The sequence below is a fragment of the Simochromis diagramma genome, unplaced genomic scaffold (genome assembly GCF_900408965.1).
Source record: "Simochromis diagramma unplaced genomic scaffold, fSimDia1.1 OVJJ01000348.1, whole genome shotgun sequence".
Taxonomy (NCBI): domain Eukaryota; kingdom Metazoa; phylum Chordata; class Actinopteri; order Cichliformes; family Cichlidae; genus Simochromis; species Simochromis diagramma.
In genome coordinates, this window is record NW_024386755.1 from 182,835 (window position 1) to 206,910 (window position 24,076).

Genomic DNA, 24,076 nt, shown 5'->3' on the forward strand with positions numbered 1-24,076 from the left:
TGATTTATTTATATATTTTTTATGTTTATTTCATTAAATTACTTACTTTAGGTGGCTAGTTTCCAAAATGTATCTAAATGCAGTTTGTACAATAACATATTTACATCCTGGTGCCAGTTGGCCTCTGTTCATGAATAGAAGAATTTGCATTTGCAATAAATGTGCCCCATTTAAACACATAATGAGTTTTACAAATAAATCTAAACCTAAATCTTCTCTAAGAGATATGATTTATTGTGCAAATAATTTATTTCCAGTATTTCACTGTTTTATTCGTCATACACTGTCATCAATACCCATGTGAACACTCATAGCTAGAACTGGAAACCGTTGGTTGCGTAATTGGCCTGATAACTGCCTTCGTGTGACCTGTTAGTCTGACTAATATTTCCTGAATTGATGATTTTCATTTTAGGTTTCTCAGCATTGTCTTTATTTATACTTCTTTTTATTTTGCGCAAAAAGATTTGACCTTTAGTTGTTGGACACTGGACTGAGCACATACAGATTTGTACACAGACACACACAGAGACAACAACTGTTGTGTGTGTGAGTCTGATGTTGATGTTGTAACTGTGATGCTTACAGGGAAATAGTTTAAAGGGTCATTTCAAGGCTAGTCATAAATCTTCAGTAAGTAACAACCCACCAGTCTGTGCAGTGAGGTAGCAGTGACAATCAGAACACCTGAGCCTGAAGAGGTAGTACTTGTTGTTTCTGTGAAAAAGCTCCAAGCCAGTAGGACTCTGTCTTAACTTGCTTTGGTTGTATGTTATATTTTTGAAACATCTGGACTGCTGTTTTAAATGACATAAAGTACAGTCTTCCATGGAAAATTGAACAGTTGTATATGTGTGTGTTTGGAAATCTGTGGTTTGACTATATAAAAACTTAAGCTAACATGAATTTCAAATGATAATGATGTTTATATGATGAACGATTTATATGATTGTCTTTGCTCTGTTTGAGGAACTGGGAACTGCCTCCATCAAAACTTTTGGTGGATGAGTGTAATAAAGTTTCTGGCCACACTCTTTACCTTCTCATCTAAAACTGGATGCTGGCCTTAAAGAAAGAAGGAAAACATAAGTTGGAATGTTGGAATATAATTAAGGACATTTAGACATCTAATGTATTTGGATATGAAAAATGAGGTACTTTTACTGTTTTCATTGCAGACTTGCAGTGAACTCCTGGTCAGTTACTAGGATCATACTGCAAAATTCACCTGCTTCTAGGAAGATTTTCTTGAACAAAATCATCATTTCTGTGACTTCTCCTTTCTTGCTAACCCTGAAGTAGCTGTGACACATTTAATTTCTTCATTATTTCAGTGGAAATACATTTCAAAAATCAATGATCTCTGCAAATTTATAGAGGAAACGTCACATTCTGATTAAACGTTCATTTATGGCCACATTTGGTGCTGATAAAAGGACCTGCCTCTTATCAGTGGACTGTCCTTATCACATCTCCTTATATAAGCAGCACCATTCTCTTCTTTCATTTTTATTCTTTCTCTTCTTCTGACACATAGAGCGTGTTTCTCCTTAAAACTGTTGTGCTACAGTACCACAGAAAGAAAACTTCCAGGTAAGGAAAAAAATGCTTGGTGTTTTAAGTTGTATTTGGTTGTAATAAGATCAGTGGAGAACAGCTTTCTATTTTTTCACCAGCTACAGTTTGACAATTTGCTTAGTCTTGACTTGTAACACACTAGTAATAGTTTAAATGTTATGTTTACTGTGTGTTTTTATTCCATCAACTCAACTTGGCATAGTTTTTCTTGGCAAGAAAAACTATTAAACCTGATGTGTTAACAACTTCCTCTTTCTGCATCCTAACCTCCATCTTCTTCATCAGTCTATAGAGTATAAATCCTCTACACTATGTCATCTAACCAATCATTCAAAAGCCAACATGAAGAGGCCTACGCCTCCCTGATGAGAGGCCTGAAGGAGCTGGACCTACAGGGACCCTATGTTCCCAGTGACCTGGTCCTGATCGGAGACCATGCTTTTCCTTTAGCAATGAACAGCCGAGGTCAGGTGCTGATGGCTGCCTCTCTGTACGGCAGTGGAAGGATTGTGGTCCTGGGTCATGAGGGCTACTTGACAACCTTTCCTGCTCTGGTAGAAAATGCTGTGACCTGGCTGAGAGGTGATGGATCTGATAACCTCTCTGTAAGGGTGCACAGAAAAGTCAGTGCAGTTGCTAATAACCTCCAAAAACCCAGCTTCCAAGTAGAAGTTGTGGGAGCTTTTAGTGACAACCTGGGAGTTGGTGTTTATGTGACCGATGCCTACAGCGTGGGCTCAGACCCAACAGAGCTGGTGGCGTTTCTGAAAGCTGGAGGAGGGGTGCTGATAGCTGGACAGGCGTGGCATTGGGCTGCAAATCACCCCAAAGAGAACACACTGCATCAGTTTGATGGGAATAAAGTGTCAGGAGTGGCAGGAATCTACTTCACTGAGCGTTATGGTGAGGTGGAGAACCTGCCCGTCTACCCTCAGATCCCGTCCTCCTGGAAGTCGTTAGCGTGAGTATATGCTATACAGTGGTCCCTCGTTTATCACCGGAGTTACGTTCTAAAAATAACCATGCGATAGATGAAATCTACGAAGTAGCCAACTTTAGTTTTTACAATTATTATAGTTTTAAGGCTGTAAAACCCCTCACTACACACTTTATACATTTTTCTTAGACAAGCATGAACATTTTCACACTTTTCTCTCTTATTTTAACACTCATGTTCAAACCTTCGTAGGAAAATAAATCTCGTATCATAGAATGAAACTAAAGATCAAACCCTGTTTTCAGGTCCAGAACATGGGAATAGAGCAGCTGCCAGAGAATTCAAGACTAATAAATCAATGGCACAGAAGTGGAGGAAGCAAGAAGACTGAGTTCAGAAAAGTTTGACTTATCTGACTGTTTTGTTTCGCTTAATGCGCCTTATAATCAAATTAAATAAAATTAAAATACAGTAACTTCTATCTTCCTTTAGCATGTCCAGAAGTCCAACATTTTGTGCTATTGTTAGCATCTTCCTCTGCCTTTTGGGTGCTACCGCAGGTGCCTTTGATGGTGCAAAATGTTTCATTGACATTGCACTTCAGCACTTCAGCGTCACACTGCTAACGATCAAACACAAGCTGAATGCATTCTGTACTGTACAGGAGACACGGCACGAGATTGATTGACAATGGTCTACAGCCAATCAGGACGCAGAACACAATGCGCTGTAAAAAGAAGAAAATTTTTTAAAAAGCAAATCCACGAAACAGCGAGGCCGCGAAAGGTGAACCACGTTACAGTGAGGGTCCACTGTAGTCCTGTTTTACTGCACGTTTCCAAAAGTTCCACTTTCCATATAATAACTTTCACTTTATTTTTAAAGCACTTTAAAACAACATAACAGCTGACCAAAGTGCAAACTTTTAATGCAAAAATATTTTTTCTTTGTTATTTGAAACAGTATTACTAAAGTGATTTTTTTATGCTAATTTATAATACATCATTTTACAAGAACATATTTGTAAAATTTAAAATAGTCATTTTACAACATGACTATATATTTACAGGGTATTGATAGTAAAAACACATTAAGATAATACAATTTACACTCAAAATTCATAGTGACAAACAGGCATTTTGTTTAAAACAACACAATTTTAGTAAAAAGAAATTCATCCAGTTATTCTGAATTTACTTCTGTACACTGTATCTCTAATTTTTATTTCTCTTTCATATTCCCATTCCACCTTTCCATTATAGGACAGGAAAGGACTTCAAGGATGACTTAGAGTTCTTACTCCAAGGGGTTTCAGAGTTCGACCTACCATCTGATTGTGTATTTTCTGAGGTTCTAGTCCACGGACCGCTAGCATTTCCCATCGGAACTGCAGAAGATGGACGTCCATTCCTGGCAGGAGCCTACTATGGGCGAGGACGGGTCATTGTGGTTACACATGAAGCATATCTAGCAGTCGAGGTAGAGTACTAAAATTTAATTTTTTAAAAGTTAAAATCCCAGATTTCTGTGTGGAGTTTGCATTTTCTTCCAGTGTTTGTGTGAGTTCTTTCTGGGTATTCTGGGTTCCTCCCACGGTCCACAGTTAGTGGAGCCAGGTTAATTGTAAAATTGAAATTGCCCATAGGTGTGAATGTGTGTGTGAATCTTAGTGCGAATGGTTGTCTCTCTCTTTGTTTTAGCCCTCTGACAGACTAGTGATCTGTCCTTTGCTTCTTGCCCTATGGTAGCTGGGATAGGGTGAAATGTGGGCTGTTCTGACAAATATTTTATATATCACAAGTACACATGACTGTCTGTCTTCCTGCTTTCCTTCTTTTATTTTAGAGCATGGCTCCATTTTGGAGAAATGCCATTCACTGGTTGGATGAAGGGCGCAGAGGGGTTGTTGGTGTCATGGTGGATCCTGCACTCAAGGTTCTCAGCAAGTCTGGGCTGAAGTGCGAGAAGACAAACTTCAGGAAAGACCTCAGCGTGTTTGTGTGTACAGCCTATATCACTGAGCATTTGGAGGAAATCCAAAACTTTGTGGCAGAGGGAGGAGGCCTGCTGATTGGAGGACATGCCTGGTGGTGGGCTTATACACATGCTGGGCAAAATCCACTTACAGATTTCTCAGGTATGAAAATGCACAACAAGGGTTTCACAATACACATAGCAGAAATACTGGTAGTGTTCTTATTTTTCACCCAAAAAAACAAAACCATCAATGCACTACATTGATACAGAGCTCTTCTTGTCTAAATCCAAAAACCTGTTGTATTGTGCTAACAGATTCACAATGGTGTAGTATCTTGTCCAAAGACACTTCGATTGAAGCTCCTGATGAGTGTAAAACACAGTCACGACATTTCCAGCAATACAACTCAGTAAATTAAGTGACACTTGCTTTACTTTCTTTCAGGGAACAAGATCCTGAACCAAATGGGATTGAGCCTGTTAGGAGAAACAATCCGTGCAGGAACATACAAAGCCTCTGTACCCAGCTGGCCGATTAAAGATACTTACCACTTCCGCCACCTTCTACACCGCTTCGCTGCTCATGTGACTACAGGTGTAGAACTTAGCAAGCATGAGGAGGGATGTCTTAAAAAGCTGGGCAACGACTGTGATGCTTACTTGCGCACAAAGGCACATGGCTGCTTCTATTACACTCAAGTGTTGGCTGCACTCACTGACATGTTAAAGAGGTCAGGCCTGCCACAGGTGAGTAGAGAAACATTTGAACAACACGGACTAGTGCACTGATCAATATATGGCAGCTGTTAACCACTAAGATGTTACACTAATATGTTCTTCTTTCAAGGTGAGTGACAGCTGCCCTGCAAAGACGCCAAAAGACCATCTACTCCTCAGTTTGGGATCACCTGTATACGAGTTTTGCCTAAATCCTGAGGCCCTCCTGCCCTACCTCATCAAGGATAGGCCACTGATGCCAGACGTCTATAACCACAGGCTCAAGATCGATGTTACCACAGCAGGTCAGATTTCATGTTTGTGGACAAATGTGCCAACTGTGAATATATGACTGCAACCTGTTCACAGTTGTTTCACAATACTCATTGTTTCATTAACATATTCAATTTGGACTCAATGTGGATTTTCTCACAGACATCTAAAAAATAAAATACCTGCAGATTTCATACATTTCATACATGTATATGTACTCTGATCAAGTATCCTGTTGTATCCCACAATATACTTTTCATGACAGATTTGTATTCCAGTGAAAGTGCAGACTTACTTTGCTATATACAAATAGGACATATCTGTGAATGTTTTTCATAAACATAGAAAACTAATTTGTTTCTATTGCCATTGTGTGTGTGTGCGTGTGTGTGTGTGTGTGTGTTAGATGGGGAAGAGTGGATCAGCACTGGTCTCTACCTCTCTCCTGGTATGAGTACCTACATGGTGATGCCAACTGAGATTATCAACAAGGAGTGGAAGGTGAAACCTACAAAATTGTATAATTTAAAGTTCTTTCTCCTTCTGATGACACTACATGTTCATGAAAACCTCAAGTGAGGTTTGCATGACTCCTTTTTACCCTTTGTAACTGTAACAAGGTCCATTTGTAGTTGCAGCTATTTAAAAGATTGATGTAACCACCATGACATCACTCACAGGTGAAGCTCTGTTTTGAAGCTTTTGGGAGTGTTGAGTTATGCTGTGTTGTGCTGCGTGGCGTGCCGCAACAGCCCCTTAGGTTCTGCCTGTTTGCAGCAAAGGTTCATTCAATCTAAAGGACCAGCCCCACTTGATTTTTTTCTGTCATTTAACAGCTCAAACCATCCCTGAAATCTCTTACTTGATTGGATGATATTGACACAGGAAACTAATAGCACACCACAAGAAAGAAAATCTAATCATGACAACTGCTTTGTAAATCATTCCTGAATGCACTCTGTATTCAGGAATGGGGCTGTTTGCAATATGTTGCAATATGTTGTAATTTGACGCTAAATCCAATAGATTTTCCATTTTATCTACAGATTCAGATAGGCTGTCAAACTGATGACCTACATGACAAGGATGAGCTGAAGAGACCACCACGTGTTCATGAGCGATTTCCTGTTACATCAGAGATGATGCATGTGTCCAACCTGTGGGGGGGACTCATCTACCTGGTGGCCCCACCCAACACACAAGTGAAGGGGTTGGAGATCATAGTGCAGAAAGCTGTAACTGCTCCATATTACAAGTCTGGTGAGTCTGTGGTTTATAACAGTGCTGTGTACCTTATGTCCATGGAGTTAATGGAAGATATCTGATAAGTCTTAATCTTATTCACTTGGATCACCTTCATTCTGATCCCAAGTGTTTTCAATGGACGATGCAGGTGAAACAATTTCAGTTCAACATGTTGAAAGTTAAGTAAAGAAAAGTAAACACAAATCTAGTTAACAGCTTAACCCTCTCGTCTAAAACAGTGCACAAGGTTTGCTTAATTCTTATTATTCAAAGCCTTCAGCTTTACACAAAAGCCTGTTTTAAAACTTTAAAGGCTGTTTGAAGGGTGTAATCAAATGCATATGTAACTCTGAAAAATTACAGAAATACAAAATACAGATACTATAGAAAATGTTTATATTTTTTAAAATGCAGTAATTCAAAGCATTTTAATAGATCTGCTCCTCTCTTTGTTCTTTTCAGGTGCGACAACTGCAGCTGAGTGGTTAAAGCTGCGCACGGCTCCTGGGCCCTGGACAGAGTTGGAGTTTGAAAACATCGTCCTCACCGTACCATCAGATGCTGTTCGGGGTCTGGAGCACCCAGACAAGGTGGCTGCTCTGTGGGATGAAATCATGAGGGCCATTGCAGATCTGGCTGCCAAATCACACAAATTTCCCCACAAGGAGCGCTTTGTGACAGATGTGCAGATTTCTGCTGGTAAGTGCACTTTGACTCCCAAGGACATGAAACTAGTCCCAACTCACTGTGGATGACAAACAATTTAACTAAAACATCATGTTCATGCTCAGTGTGATACATTTTTATATTTGTTTTTGACTCTGTTGATGAGGGGATGCAAAGATTTCTAGAAAACAAAATATATATACAAAGAAAGGATGAGGAATATCAACTAAAGTAGAGACTACTGGATTACTCACATACAACAAGATCAAGATGATCTGGCAAAGGGTGGGATTTGGGAACTGACGTGTCAATTCTGGTAGGTGAAAGAGGCAGGAAAACAAAATGTCATGTATTTTTCTTCTGTTAAGGCTGGATGCATTCAGGTTATCCCATCATGGCACACCATGCCTCAGCTGCTGAAGTAGTTGATGTTAAAAAAGGTGAACAACTGTGGGGCCCCATCCATGAACTTGGACACAACCAACAGAGAAGCTGCTGGGAGTTCCGACCACACACCACAGAGTGTACATGCAACCTGTGGTCAGTGTATGTGAATGAAGAGGTGCTGGGCATCAACAGAGCACAGGTAGAGCAAATCAAGTGTTTTTGACAGTCTCATTTGTTTTATATTAGTCAACACCAAGAAAACTCTTTTTGTATCCTATTACAGCACATCACATACCTTTTTCGCTGTGATCACATGATTTCATAACTACATAACATAAATAGATTTAAAACTCTTCTTTGTTTTACATCAATCATCATCAGAAAACTCATGACTGAGTTTGCTGTGATCACATGATTTAGCAACTATCTCATTCCATGTTCTTTGGTGCAGGCTCATGGTGATTTGACTTTAGCTAAACGAAAGAGTCGAGTAGAGGAGTACATCAAGGGAGGAAGGAAACTCAGTGACTGGAGTGTGTGGGTTGCCCTGGAAACATATCTGCAGGTGAGAAATTATAGAGAAATTTTGCTTGATCCATAGTAAAGAAAACACATGATATGAATACAGAGATGGGTAGTAACTAGTTACATTTACTTGAGCAAGTTTTTGAAAAAACTTTGCTTTTAAAGTATACTCGACCCACCTCTGTATGAATAAGACTGAAAGACCATATAGACTTGCAGACTTATAGTGAAGCTAACATTAAATGGTAACAGGTTCTGATGCTTTGGTCAAGAGATTATTGCTCCTAACAAAGAAGACAGCTAATAGTTTGGCTTGTTGTTATAATTACCTTCTCTGTAGCTCCAGGAAAAGTTTGGCTGGGATGCCTTTAAGAAGGTTTTTGCTGCGTACCACCACATGAGAGACTTTCCTGATGACAATGACACAAAGATGAACCTGTATGCTGAGACTTTCTCGCAGACTGTGGGGATGAACCTGACCGGCTTCTTCAAGGCCTGGGGCTGGCCCATCAAAACAGCCACTGAGGAAAAATTGTCCCAGCTGCCTCCCTGGAATGATCACCCCATGATCCAGTAAAAATGAACTGAACACAACTGCAGACTAAAAAAAGTCATTTTAGTTCTCCGCAGTGAAACTTCAGTTCATTAAATTAATCTTTTCATGACATTTATTTCAATCTTGCATTGTATCCCATTTGAAAAGCGAATGTAGCGGCTTCTTTCACACTACATGCCGGAATCATTTACTCCAAATTGTTGACCTTCCAAATTAAATAGAACATTTCTTAAATTTTAATTAGTGCTGTCAGTGTTAATCTCGTTAAAATGACATTAACGTCATAACCACATTAACGCAGCAAATCTCCGTCAGCAAGTTAACGTGGATCGCCCTGTGCACTAACGCATTACCGAGCTAACCGCATTGATGCTGTGCGGCCCTGGGCACGGGCCAATCCGCATTAATCATCCTGAAATAACCATGTAATACTTTCACTGAACTTTCTGGGATTTTCTTTGTTTCATGTCTGTGTTACATGACTGTACCTGCAGCATTGGATATAATAATTACTTTTTGCATCTGGACTGAGAATTGGTTCATACAATAAATGACACAAGTATAGTAATGCAAGTAATCTTGTTTACTTTTGTAATTAGGTTTTGTTATGCTCATGTTATTTTGGCTGCAAAGGAGAGCAAAGTTATAACAATCAAAGAGCTGAAGTGAAGCTGAGTGTTCAAAACAATGAAAAGTGTCACTGCAGCCACTGTCTGTTATTTTCAAACTTCATTTTGTGACCTTTGATGTTTTCCCCAAACTGTGCTGCAACATCCCCTTGTTTCTTAACTGAATTCTTGGTAAGACCAGTGGATGTTTTTCTTTGTTAATTCATTTTCATGTTTTGTATAGCCAGTAAAGCTGCTTGTACCAGCGCTTGAACTGGACATCTTTGACTGCAGTGTTTGTCTTAACTTTTAAAGGTGGCCACCTCTCTTCAGACCCATAGAGATAAATCACATCAGTCTTTCTAGAATGGTGGAATCTTCTCTTCTTTGCATTTTCAAATGCAGTGTTTGCCTCATCAAATCTAGAAATAAGAAATAAACATAAATTACAATGTACCAAAGTAAAGCGTTCTGTCCTTTCATCAGTGCTGTCATGAAGCTATTTGCATCCATCTTTTACATTATTTGGCAATGGTGGGTGCAGTCGCTGAAAGCGCAGCTTATCTCATGGTCATAAGAAACTGTAGCTGTCTCCATTTTGTGGGCAGACTCCAGTAACTGTTAATGGAGTCTTTCACAGTAAACTAATAGTAGAGCAGTGTGCAAGACAAGCTGCCACTGGCTCAACTTTTACTGGTCTAAAATCAGTTACAATCTGCGCTATGTGTGCATAGACAGCAGTAACAATTACATGAGCGTCAATCCTTTATCTTTGGTAGCAACTCACAACTCGTGTAGTCTAATATCTCTGCTTTAATCATTATCAGTACTCCAAGAAAACCTTGGGAGAAAGTTGTGCAATTTTAAGTTGTTGTTAGAAATTTTATTTACACACTTAAAACATTGTGAACTATTATAATTCATATATTCATGTATGTATATATATATATATAAATTCCCTCTCGCCCCTGTGGGCGGTCAATCCTTCAAGCTCGGGTCCTCTACCGGGTCCTCTGTACACTATGGTTATGGCGTTCCATGTATGTCTTGCCTGCTAGTATCTTGCACCCTGCTGTTATGTGCTGGATTGTCTCAGGGGCATCTTTACACAGCCTGCCTGGGTTGGTGTGATAGACCCCAGCCTCCATGGATCTTGTGCTCAGTGGTTTTCCTGTGCTGCCATGATTAGCGCCTCTGTGCTGTCTTTCAGTCCAGCTTTGTCCAGCCACTGGTAGGATTTCTGGATATCAGCCACCTCCGCTATCTGCCGGTGGTACATACCATGCAGGGGCCTGTCCTTCCACATGCTGTTGGGGAATTATATAATATTTTTAACAAGCTTACAAAAGAGTTTCCAAAACCAAATTTATGTAAAGTTGCAAATAAAAATTTCCAGTTAACTCTGTCAAACACCTTTTCTGCATCAAGAGACAATATTATGGTTTCAATATTTTTACTGCACGAGTAGTCTATTAAATTAAGTAGTCTACGTGTATTTGTTGATGAGTGCCTACCTTTTATGAAACCAGTTTGGTCAGGATGAATTAAAAGGGGGTTATTTTCTGTAATCTCTTTGAGAGAGCTTTGCAGATTATTTTAAGGTCTACACTAATAAGGGATATTGGACGATAGCTTGTCTTTGCCTGGTTTTAGTAAGAGACTAATATTTGCAGTGTTCATATTTGGTGGTGGTCTGCCATTTTCTTTGATTTCCTGCAACATTCTGAGAAAAATTGGTGTCAGAATGTAAATATGTATATAGTTTCAGTCAGGTTTCAGAGCTCATCAACGTACAGAAACACTTTTAGTAAAGGTTACAAATGATCTTCTTGTGGCCTCTGGCAGCAGACGCATCTCTGTGCTTGTCCTGCTAGACCATGGAAGATTGAACAGTAGTATGTGTGTGTTTGGAAATCTGTGGTTTGACTATATGAAAACTTAAGCTAACATGAATTTCGAATGATGATGTTTATATGATGAGTACTTGAGCCAAGAAGTAATAGCAGAAAAGACAACTTGTAAAATTAAATTTGATTTATTTATATATTTTTTATGTTTATTTCATTAAATTACTTACTTTAGGTGGCTAGTTTCCAAAATGTATCTAAATGCAGTTTGTACAATAACATATTTACATCCTGGTGCCAGTTGGCCTCTGTTCATGAATAGAAGAATTTGCATTTGCAATAAATGTGCCCCATTTAAACACATAATGAGTTTTACAAATAAATCTAAACCTAAATCTTCTCTAAGAGATATGATTTATTGTGCAAATAATTTATTTCCAGTATTTCACTGTTTTATTCGTCATACACTGTCATCAATACCCATGTGAACACTCATAGCTAGAACTGGAAACCGTTGGTTGCGTAATTGGCCTGATAACTGCCTTCGTGTGACCTGTTAGTCTGACTAATATTTCCTGAATTGATGATTTTCATTTCAGGTTTCTCAGCATTGTCTTTATTTATACTTCTTTTTATTTTGCGCAAAAAGATTTGACCTTTAGTTGTTGGACACTGGACTGAGCACATACAGATTTGTACACAGACACACACAGAGACAACAACTGTTGTGTGTGTGAGTCTGATGTTGATGTTGTAACTGTGATGCTTACAGGGAAATAGTTTAAAGGGTCATTTCAAGGCTAGTCATAAATCTTCAGTAAGTAACAACCCACCAGTCTGTGCAGTGAGGTAGCAGTGACAATCAGAACACCTGAGCCTGAAGAGGTAGTACTTGTTGTTTCTGTGAAAAAGCTCCAAGCCAGTAGGACTCTGTCTTAACTTGCTTTGGTTGTATGTTATATTTTTGAAACATCTGGACTGCTGTTTTAAATGACATAAAGTACAGTCTTCCATGGAAAATTGAACAGTTGTATGTGTGTGTTTGGAAATCTGTGGTTTGACTATATAAAAACTTAAGCTAACATGAATTTCAAATGATAATGATGTTTATATGATGAACGATTTATATGATTGTCTTTGCTCTGTTTGAGGAACTGGGAACTGCCTCCATCAAAACTTTTGGTGGATGAGTGTAATAAAGTTTCTGGCCACACTCTTTACCTTCTCATCTAAAACTGGATGCTGGCCTTAAAGAAAGAAGGAAAACATAAGTTGGAATGTTGGAATATAATTAAGGACATTTAGACATCTAATGTATTTGGATATGAAAAATGAGGTACTTTTACTGTTTTCATTGCAGACTTGCAGTGAACTCCTGGTCAGTTACTAGGATCATACTGCAAAATTCACCTGCTTCTAGGAAGATTTTCTTGAACAAAATCATCATTTCTGTGACTTCTCCTTTCTTGCTAACCCTGAAGTAGCTGTGACACATTTAATTTCTTCATTATTTCAGTGGAAATACATTTCAAAAATCAATGATCTCTGCAAATTTATAGAGGAAACGTCACATTCTGATTAAACGTTCATTTATGGCCACATTTGGTGCTGATAAAAGGACCTGTCTCTTATCAGTGGACTGTCCTTATCACATCTCCTTATATAAGCAGCACCATTCTCTTCTTTCATTTTTATTCTTTCTCTTCTTCTGACACATAGAGCGTGTTTCTCCTTAAAACTGTTGTGCTACAGTACCACAGAAAGAAAACTTCCAGGTAAGGAAAAAAATGCTTGGTGTTTTAAGTTGTATTTGGTTGTAATAAGATCAGTGGAGAACAGCTTTCTATTTTTTCACCAGCTACAGTTTGACAATTTGCTTAGTCTTGACTTGTAACACACTAGTAATAGTTTAAATGTTATGTTTACTGTGTGTTTTTATTCCATCAACTCAACTTGGCATAGTTTTTCTTGGCAAGAAACTATTAAACCTGATGTGTTAACAACTTCCTCTTTCTGCATCCTAACCTCCATCTTCTTCATCAGTCTACAGAGTATAAATCCTCTACACTATGTCATCTAACCAATCATTCAAAAGCCAACATGAAGAGGCCTACGCCTCCCTGATGAGAGGCCTGAAGGAGCTGGACCTACAGGGACCCTGTGTTCCCAGTGACCTGGTCCTGATCGGAGACCATGCCTTTCCTTTAGCAATGAACAGTCGAGGTCAGGTGCTGATGGCTGCCTCTCTGTACGGCAGTGGAAGGATTGTGGTCCTGGGTCATGAGGGCTACTTGACAACCTTTCCTGCTCTGGTAGAAAATGCTGTGACCTGGCTGAGAGGTGATGGATCTGATAACCTCTCTGTAAGGGTGCACAGAAAAGTCAGTGCAGTTGCTAATAACCTCCAAAAACCCAGCTTCCAAGTAGAAGTTGTGGGAGCTTTTAGTGACAACCTGGGAGTTGGTGTTTATGTGACCGATGCCTACAGCGTGGGCTCAGACCCAACAGAGCTGGTGGCGTTTCTGAAAGCTGGAGGAGGGGTGCTGATAGCTGCACAGGCGTGGGGCTGGGCTGCAGATCACCCCAAAGAGAACGCACTGCATCAGTTTGATGGGAATAAAGTGTCAGGAGTGGCAGGAATCTACTTCACTGAGTGTTATGGTGAGGTGGAGAACCTGCCGTCTACCCTCAGATCCCGTCCTCCTGGAAGTCGTTAGCGTGAGTATATGCTATACAGTGGTCCCTCGTTTATCACCGGAGTTACGTTCTAAAAATAACCATGCGATAGATGAAATCTACGAAGTAGCCAACTTTAGTTTTTACAATTATTATAGTTTTAAGGCTGTAAAACCCCTCACTACACACTTTATACATTTTTCTTAGACAAGCATGAACATTTTCACACTTTTCTCTCTTATTTTAACACTCATGTTCAAACCTTCGTAGGAAAATAAATCTCGTATCATAGAATGAAACTAAAGATCAAACCCTGTTTTCAGGTCCAGAACATGGGAATAGAGCAGCTGCCAGAGAATTCAAGATTAATAAATCAATGGCACAGAAGTGGAGGAAGCAAGAAGACTGAGTTCAGAAAAGTTTGACTTATCTGACTGTTTTGTTTCGCTTAATGCGCCTTATAATCAAATTAAATAAAATTAAAATACAGTAACTTCTATCTTCCTTTAGCATGTCCAGAAGTCCAACATTTTGTGCTATTGTTAGCATCTTCCTCTGCCTTTTGGGTGCTACCGCAGGTGCCTTTGATGGTGCAAAATGTTTCATTGACATTGCACTTCAGCACTTCAGTGTCACACTGCTAACGATCAAACACAAGCTGAATGCATTCTGTACTGTACAGGAGACACGGCACGAGATTGATTGACAATGGTCTACAGCCAATCAGGACGCAGAACACAATGCGCTGTAAAAAGAAGAAAATTTTTTAAAAAGCAAATCCACGAAACAGCGAGGCCGCGAAAGGTGAACCACGTTACAGTGAGGGTCCACTGTAGTCCTGTTTTACTGCACGTTTCCAAAAGTTCCACTTTCCATATAATAACGTTCACTTTATTTTTAAAGCACTTTAAAACAACATAACAGCTGACCAAAGTGCAAACTTTTAATGCAAAAATATTTTTTCTTTGTTATTTGAAACAGTATTACTAAAGTGATTTTTTTATGCTAATTTACATATAATACATCATTTTACAAGAACATATTTGTAAAATTTAAAATAGTCATTTTACAACATGACTATATATTTACAGGGTATTGATAGTAAAAACACATTAAGATAATACAATTTACACTCAAAATTCATAGTGACAAACAGGCATTTTGTTTAAAACAACACAATTTTAGTAAAAAGAAATTCATCCAGTTATTCTGAATTTACTTCTGTACACTGTATCTCTAATTTTTATTTCTCTTTCATATTCCCATTCCACCTTTCCATTATAGGACAGGAAAGGACTTCAAGGATGACTTAGAGTTCTTACTCCAAGGGGTTTCAGAGTTCGACCTACCATCTGATTGTGTATTTTCTGAGGTTCTAGTCCACGGACCGCTAGCATTTCCCATCGGAACTGCAGAAGATGGACGTCCATTCCTGGCAGGAGCCTACTATGGGCGAGGACGGGTCATTGTGGTTACACATGAAGCATATCTAGCAGTCGAGGTAGAGTACTAAAATTTAATTTTTTAAAAGTTAAAATCCCAGATTTCTGTGTGGAGTTTGCATTTTCTTCCAGTGTTTGTGTGAGTTCTTTCTGGGTATTCTGGGTTCCTCCCACGGTCCACAGTTAGTGGAGCCAGGTTAATTGTAAAATTGAAATTGCCCATAGGTGTGAATGTGTGTGTGAATCTTAGTGCGAATGGTTGTCTCTCTCTTTGTTTTAGCCCTCTGACAGACTAGTGATCTGTCCTTTGCTTCTTGCCCTATGGTAGCTGGGATAGGGTGAAATGTGGGCTGTTCTGACAAATATTTTATATATCACAAGTACACATGACTGTCTGTCTTCCTGCTTTCCTTCTTTTATTTTAGAGCATGGCTCCATTTTGGAGAAATGCCATTCACTGGTTGGATGAAGGGCGCAGAGGGGTTGTTGGTGTCATGGTGGATCCTGCACTCAAGGTTCTCAGCAAGTCTGGGCTGAAGTGCGAGAAGACAAACTTCAGGAAAGACCTCAGCGTGTTTGTGTGTACAGCCTATATCACTGAGCATTTGGAGGAAATCCAAAACTTTGTGGCAGAGGGAGGAGGCCTGCTGATTGGAGGACATGCCTGGTGGTGGGCTTATACACATGCTGGGCAAAATCCACTTACAGATTTCTCAGGTATGAAAATGCACAACAAGGGTTTCACAATACACATAGCAGAAATGCTGGTAGTGTTCTTATTTTTCACCCAAAAAAAACAAAACCATCAATGCACTACATTGATACAGAGCTCTTCTTGTCTAAATCCAAAAACCTGTTGTATTGTGCTAACAGATTCACAATGGTGTAGTATCTTGTCCAAAGACACTTCGATTGAAGCTCCTGATGAGTGTAAAACACAGTCACGACATTTCCAGCAATACAACTCAGTAAATTAAGTGACACTTGCTTTACTTTCTTTCAGGGAACAAGATCCTGAACCAAATGGGATTGAGCCTGTTAGGAGAAACAATCCGTGCAGGAACATACAAAGCCTCTGTACCCAGCTGGCCGATTAAAGATACTTACCACTTCCGCCACCTTCTACACCGCTTCGCTGCCCATGTGACTACAGGTGTAGAACTTAGCAAGCATGAGGAGGGATGTCTTAAAAAGCTGGGCAACGACTGTGATGCTTACTTGCGCACAAAGGCACATGGCTGCTTCTATTACACTCAAGTGTTGGCTGCACTCACTGACATGTTAAAGAGGTCAGGCCTGCCACAGGTGAGTAGAGAAACATTTGAACAACACGGACTAGTGCACTGATCAATATATGGCAGCTGTTAACCACTAAGATGTTACACTAATATGTTCTTCTTTCAAGGTGAGTGACAGCTGCCCTGCAAAGACGCCAAAAGACCATCTACTCCTCAGTTTGGGATTACCTGTATACGAGTTTTGCCTAAATCCTGAGGCCCTCCTGCCCTACCTCATCAAGGATAGGCCACTGATGCCAGACGTCTATAACCACAGGCTCAAGATCGATGTTACCACAGCAGGTCAGATTTCATGTTTGTGGACAAATGTGCCAACTGTGAATATATGACTGCAACCTGTTCACAGTTGTTTCACAATACTCATTGTTTCATTAACATATTCAATTTGGACTCAATGTGGATTTTCTCACAGACATCTAAAAAATAAAATACCTGCAGATTTCATACATTTCATACATGTATATGTACTCTGATCAAGTATCCTGTTGTATCCCACAATATACTTTTCATGACAGATTTGTATTCCAGTGAAAGTGCAGACTTACTTTGCTATATACAAATAGGACATATCTGTGAATGTTTTTCATAAACATAGAAAACTAATTTGTTTCTATTGCCATTGTGTGTGTGTGCGTGTGTGTGTGTGTGTGTGTTAGATGGGGAAGAGTGGATCAGCACTGGTCTCTACCTCTCTCCTGGTATGAGTACCTACATGGTAATGCCAGCTGAGACTGTTAACAAGGACTGGAAGGTGAAGTATATAAAATCTGTGAAGCGGGCAGGATTGGAGCACACAAAATGCAAAACAAAACAAAATAAAAGCAGAATCCAAAATAAAAAAAACAAGGAACAGTAGTCCAAAACACAAGAGGCACGACTATGGGGCCAATGGTGGTGCAGAACTATAGTTAACTATCCGGTTGTTCAGTGTGACGTCACTAGCCGTGTCTGGGCCTAAACTCCGCTGCAGGTCCATATATCAAACGATCACTATGGCATTACTGAGAGTTGAAAAACTGTCTAAAGTCTTTCATCTTTAATAAAATGATCAGCGTTCTGCTCTACCAGGTGTAACAATTGAGTTTAGCATCCAGGCATCCGTGAAAACGGAATTTATGACATTTAACGGAGTTAGAAGTTAGCAGGGAGTTAGCTCGCTAGCTTCTATCTAAATACAATATAGCATGTCCTGACTGCGGGTTTTTGGAAACAAATTAAAACGTACAGCTCTGTTATCACTTCCAGCATAAATGAAGACAGAAAACTAAACAGCAGTGACGTTTGCAGGGTTACTGAAGTTGGGCTAGCTGGTATATAATGATGTGCTACGTGACTGCTAGCGACACAGCTATGTTAGCATAATATAAACAAGCTAACTTTTTTTCCACTCGATAAAAGTTAACGTGAGTGTTCTCGGTGGTCAGGAACAAATGTAATCGCATGGCAGGATGCTGTAAAAGGACCAAACTTCAGCCAGGAGAACAACTGAGATAATCCATCCACAATACGAGGTTAGTCATTCATATACTACTGCATGGGCTGGGCTGTAGTTACATCCTAAGGTTTTAAAAACTGAGCTTAAATAAATGATTAGCGGTAATAAAAGCCGAGGGAGGTCAACAGTGATCACTGACTGTTTTAGGAGCTTTTTGAGATCAAATAGAAGAAAATATATAACATTAAACATGTTAACAACACAAAAGCCATATTAAACGCAGACTACTTTAGGCCCGGAAGTAGGATTCGTCGCGTCATCACTGAACAACCGGATAGAGTTACAGCCTTCCCTTGAAACCTGTCTCACTTAACTGGATGATACGTAAAGAAGAAATTCAGTCAAATCTCTAAACATCTGTTTCAGCATCAGCCCTTCAGCCAATAGAAAGTCTCACACAGAACTGTGCCCTCTGTTCCCTGCCTGTATCAGTTCAACTCAATCCAATATCATGCCCCAGTCATCTATAGGAACAGTTTTAGACCTGTCCATGCTTTATAATAGCACACCACAAGAAAGAAAATTTGTTCATAACCAGTGTTGGTCAAGTTACTTGAAAAAAGTAATCAGTAACTAATTACTTATTACTTCCCCAAAAGTAATCCCGTTACTTTACTGATTACTTATTTTCAAAAGTAATTAATTACTTAGTTACTTAGTTACTTTTTTAAACACGATTTACAACCTGAATAGGTGATAAAGCGATAGATCTTTCAGCCCAATTCTACTTTTTCTGCATAATCCATCATCCAAAATGTAATCAAATGGAAAAGCCTCTTTTTTTTAACTTGTTTTATCAGTTTTAATTTTTTAACTTTATGCATCAAGTAAAAATTAAATTATATGCACCATTCTCTGACTTGAAGAAATTAGTTTAACATTTAAACCTATTTTCTGCACATTCCAGCACATAAAATAAAATATTTTTTGTGTTTACACTCAGTCTTTCAAATAGATGCAAGTAAAACACAGCAGAAAATAAATAAAGTCAAAGACTAGCGGTCCTATTGCTCTATTTTCACCTGTAAAGCAGGAGTGGGGTAGGCGGAGTTGTGCCCTGGTGCAGGTGTGCTGCAGCGGTCAGTGGAGGAATCCGCGAGTTTCTCTGTGAATTTCCCATTACGTCGTAGCGCACTCGGTGCTTGTTGCTTGCTTGGTGCTCAAGACGGGGGACATGGACCCGTACAAAGCCGCGTCATATAACGTGCGGAGGGCGGTGAAAGAGGCGAAGCAGCGCTACGGGAGGAAACTAGAGTCACAACTCCAACAGAGTGACTCTAGGAGCCTGTGGCGGGGACTAAGGACAATAACGGACTATAAAGCACCAACAACCGGTATGACGAACGCGGCCGTGACTCTGGCAGACGAGCTGAACACTTTCTATGCTCGCTTCGAGGCTGCAGCTAAGGACTCCAACGATGCTAGTGTTAGCGGCGCTAACGGCTGCAGACAGGAAGATACTGCCAGCACCGGAAACGTGCTTGTCATCTCCGAGCATGAAGTAAGGAGAGCCTTCAAGAGAGTGAACACCAGGAAAGCAGCAGGACCAGACGGCATCCCAGGTCGTATCCTAAGAGACTGCGCATACCAGCTAGCTCCTGTGTTCACTGAGATATTCAACATCTCTTTATCTCAGTCGGTGATCCCCACATGCTTCAAAGAGTCCATCATTGTTCCTGTCCCGAAGAAACCCCACCCTGCTTCTCTCAATGACTATCGCCCTGTAGCCCTCACCTCAGTAGTGATGAAGTGCTTTGAACGCCTGGTCAGAGACTTCATCATTTCTTCACTACCAGACACACTGGACCCACTACAGTTCGCTTACCGTCCAAATCGTTCCACAGACGATGCCATCTCTCATCTCCTCCACACATCACTCACTCACTTGGACACTAGAAGGGGGAATTATGTTAAAATGCTCTTCATAGACTACAGCTCTGCATTTAACACCATAATTCCCTCCACACTCACCACCAAGCTGGAGCATCTGGGACTCAGCTCATCTATGTGTCAGTGGATCTCCAACTTCCTAACTGGCAGACCACAGGCAGTAAGGATGGGCGGACATGTCTCAGCCTCCACCACTCTCAGCACTGGAGCCCCCTAGGGGTGTGTTCTGAGCCCCCTGCTGTACTCTTTGTACACATATGACTGCGTGGCCACTACCAGCTCCACCACCATCATCAAGTTTGCTGACGACACCGTCGTGGTGGGCCTGATCTCTGATAACAACGAGACGGCCTACCTGAAGGAGATTAGGAATCTGGAGAACTGGTGCCAGAGGAACAACCTCCTTCTAAACGTCAGTAAGACAAAGGAGCTGATAGTGGACTTCAGCACAAAGCAGGAGAGGAACTACCAGACCCCCGTCATCAACGAGTGCCCAGTGGAGAGAGTGGACAGCTTCAAATACCTCGGAGTTCACATCACGCAGGACCTGTCATGGTCCTGTCACATCAACACCGTGGTGAAAAAGGCCCGTCAGCGTCTCTACCACCTCAGACGCTTGAGAGACTTCCAACTGCCCTCCAAGGTGCTCAGGAACTTTTACTCCTGCACCATAGAGAGCATCCTGACGGGAAACATCTTAACCTGGTTTGGGAACAGCACCATGCAGGACAGACGAACTCTACAGAGGGTTGTGCGATCAGCTGAGCGCTGTTTATAACAGTGCTGTGTACTTTGTGTCCATGGAGTTAATGGAAGATATCTGATAAGTCTTAATCTTATTCACCTTCATTCTGATCCCAAGTGTTTTCAATGGACGATGCAGGTGAAACAATTTCAGTTCAACATGTTGAAAGTTAAGTAAAGAAAAGTAAACAAAAATCTAGTTAACATCTTAACCCTCTTGTCTAAAACAGTGTACAAGGTTTGCTTAATTGGAGTTAATGGAAGATATCTGGTGAGTCTCACTTGGATCACCTTCATTCTGATTGAACATACAGTGTTTTTATTGGACAATACAGGTGAATTAGCTTGAGCTCAATATATTTTCAGTAAAGTAAAACCCTCTCCTAAAAGACTTCACAAAGTTTGCTAAATTATTCAGAGGCCTTGTGTGCACTATCAGCTTTTTACACCATAGGCTGTCTAAAGAAACGAATGAAATGCATTTGTTGAATTAGATAAAGCAAAATTTATTTATTTAAAGAATTTATTCATATGAGATGCATCTGGAGTTTTTTATCCACCTGTGTTACAAGCCTTTAAGAAATTATGGAATTACCAGATTCTTTACTTTGTGATCCAATCAAACTTTATTTATAAACCACTTTAAAATAGCCAAAACAGGACCAAAGGACTGTACAGTAATTAAGTTAAGAAAATTAGATAAAACGAAACAGCAAAAAAAAATAGAATAAAAATAAAACACATAATGAATAAAAATCAAAACAGCCCTGTATTCAAATATATATATACACATATACAAATATATGTATACATAAGTATATATATATATATATATATATACTATACTAGAGGCCTGTCTAATCTCTAAAGGCAGATTGTTCCACAGTTTTGTTTAAGAACAAGCCAGATTTTTCTCGGAACTGTCACACAAGTTTGTACTTTGAATAGAACATTTTATATATGTTTTTAATATGCAATGATTCAAAGCATTATAATAGATCTGCTCCTCTCTTTATTCTTTTCAGGTGTGACAACTGCAGCTGAGTGGTCGTTGCTGCGCACGGCTCCTGGGCCCTGGGCAGAGTTGGAGTTTGAAAACATCGTCCTCACCATACCATCAGATGCTGTTCGGGGTCTGGAGCACCCAGACAAGGTGGCTGCTCTGTGGGATGAAATCATGAGGGCCATTGCAGATCTGGCTGCCAAATCACACAAATTTCCTCGCAAGGAGCGCTTCGTGACAGATGTGCAGATTTCTGCTGGTAAGTGCACTTTACACCAGTTAGCCATCACCAATAAGCAGAGCAAGAAGGCTGTCATGATAGACCAAGCTATACCAAATGAATGCAACATCAGGAAGAAGGAACACAAGTAGCTCACCAAGGGCTGAGAGAGGAGCTGGAGAAGATGTGGTGGGTGAAGGCAACAGTGGTCCCTGTGCTAATCGTAATGTAATGTAGTGTAGTAAGCTCCAGGGCCTCTGGAACAGCTTGAAGCATTAAGACCGCCGACAAGGCAAATAGGGATTTTGCCCCTTCTTTTGTTAATAACTAAATTGTAGGAATTTATAACAACATGTGATAATATAAGGCTTTTGTTTAAATCATTCGGATTCATTTCTCTCCTTCACATTTTATAGCTTTTCTGTCACAAAGTATTCGCAATATAATCTTGCAACAATTATTAATATACTGCAACATTATATTTACTTTTCTTCTGTTAAGGCTGGATGCATTCAGGTTATCCCATCATGGCACACCATGCCTCAGCTGGTGAAGTAGTTGGTGTTAAAAAAGGTGAACAACTGTGGGGCCCCATCCATGAACTTGGACACAACCAACAGAGAAGCTGCTGGGAGTTCCCACCACACACCACAGAGTGTACATGCAACCTGTGGTCAGTGTATGTGCATGAAGAGGTGCTGGGCATCAACAGAGCACAGGTAGAGCAAATCAATTGTTTTTAAAACTCATTTTAAAACATATTTTTTTTACATCAATCGTCATCAGAAAACTCATGACTGAGTTTTCTGTGGTCACATGATTTAGCAACTATCTCATTCCATGTTCTTTGGTGCAGGCTCATGGTGATTTGACTTTAGCAAACCGAAAGAGTCGAGTAGAGGAGTACATCAAGGGAGGAAGGAAACTCAGTGACTGGAGTGTGTGGGTTGCCCTGGAAACATATCTGCAGGTGAGAAATTATAGAGAAATTTTGCTTGATCCATAGTAAAGAAAACACATGATATGAATAAGACTGAAAGTCTCTAACTCCATTTGATCCAGTCACACTTAAAATCGACCAAGTCACCAACAAATCACTTAGGGGTAGAGTTAGGTTCAAGTTGTATTTTAGCCACATGCTAAACAAGGATAGTGTCAGAAAGTACAAGATGACACCTTTCAAATCAAATCTCTGACATGCACTTTGCCTTCTATTAAAATAGTTTGATTTGGGTGTGCCATATAGGTGACAATTCCATGTAGACTTGTGGACTTATAGTGAAGCTAACATTAAATCGTAACAGGTTCTGATGCTTTGGTCAAGAGATTATTGCTCCTAACATAAAAGACAGCTAATAGTTTGGCTTGTTGTTATAATTACCTTCTCTGTAGCTCCAGGAAAAGTTTGGCTGGGATGCCTTTAAGAAGGTGTTTGCTGCGTACCACCACATGAGCAACTTTCCTGATGACAACGGCACAAAGATGAACCTGTATGCTGAGACTTTCTCGCAGACTGTGGGGATGAACCTGACTGGCTTCTTCAAGGCCTGGGGCTGGCCCATCAAAACAGCCACTGAGAGGAAACTGTCCCAGCTGCCTTACTGGAATGATCACCCCATGACCCAGTACAGATGAACTAAACACGACTGCGGAATAAAGAAATGTAACGAGTGAAACTTTAGTTCATTAAACGCTTTATATTAATCTTTTTTATAACATTTATTGCATGCAGAGGAACGTTGCAGCTTTTTTCACAGTATTTTCACTGATCATTTGCTCCAAATTAGTACCCCTCCAATTTAACTAGATTTCTTTGAGTAAACTTGGACATTAACATGTCCTCTGTGCTTATTTTTATATCTGGGATTGTAAGAGAGGAGGGGAAGAACTGTAAGTTGGGTTGCAGTGTAGAGGAGCTAAATATTATTATTGCTGTTCCTCAAAGTGAAGATCTGTTGCCATAATGTCAAAACGGCTTAGCTCTGTGAATTA

At 40.0% G+C, this 24,076-nt stretch overlaps 1 protein-coding gene and 1 pseudogene across 2 annotated transcripts; both read left to right on the top strand.

Annotated features, from left to right (window-relative positions):
* Nucleotides 1–1,437: 1,437 nt before the first annotated feature.
* Nucleotides 1,438–24,076, top strand: LOC120728762 (TRPM8 channel-associated factor homolog). 2 transcript variants are annotated; one of them, XM_040023888.1, is made up of 12 exons: nucleotides 1,438–1,593; nucleotides 1,864–2,539; nucleotides 3,778–3,994; nucleotides 4,361–4,652; nucleotides 4,938–5,239; nucleotides 5,340–5,514; nucleotides 5,889–5,983; nucleotides 6,529–6,742; nucleotides 21,887–22,123; nucleotides 22,586–22,803; nucleotides 22,941–23,054; nucleotides 23,477–24,076. In XM_040023888.1, exons 2-12 carry the CDS (start codon nucleotides 1,890–1,892, stop codon nucleotides 23,717–23,719), a joined length of 2,757 nt encoding a protein of 918 aa, XP_039879822.1. In that variant the 5' UTR covers nucleotides 1,438–1,593; nucleotides 1,864–1,889; the 3' UTR covers nucleotides 23,720–24,076. The 2 variants fall into 2 exon arrangements, with proteins under 2 accessions (XP_039879822.1, XP_039879829.1); XM_040023895.1 differs by lacking the exons at nucleotides 21,887–22,123; nucleotides 22,586–22,803; nucleotides 22,941–23,054; nucleotides 23,477–24,076 and adding exons at nucleotides 7,190–7,426; nucleotides 7,762–7,979; nucleotides 8,232–8,345; nucleotides 8,646–9,930 and having other exon boundaries at nucleotides 1,469–1,593.
* Nucleotides 12,984–17,633, top strand: LOC120728804 (annotated as a pseudogene).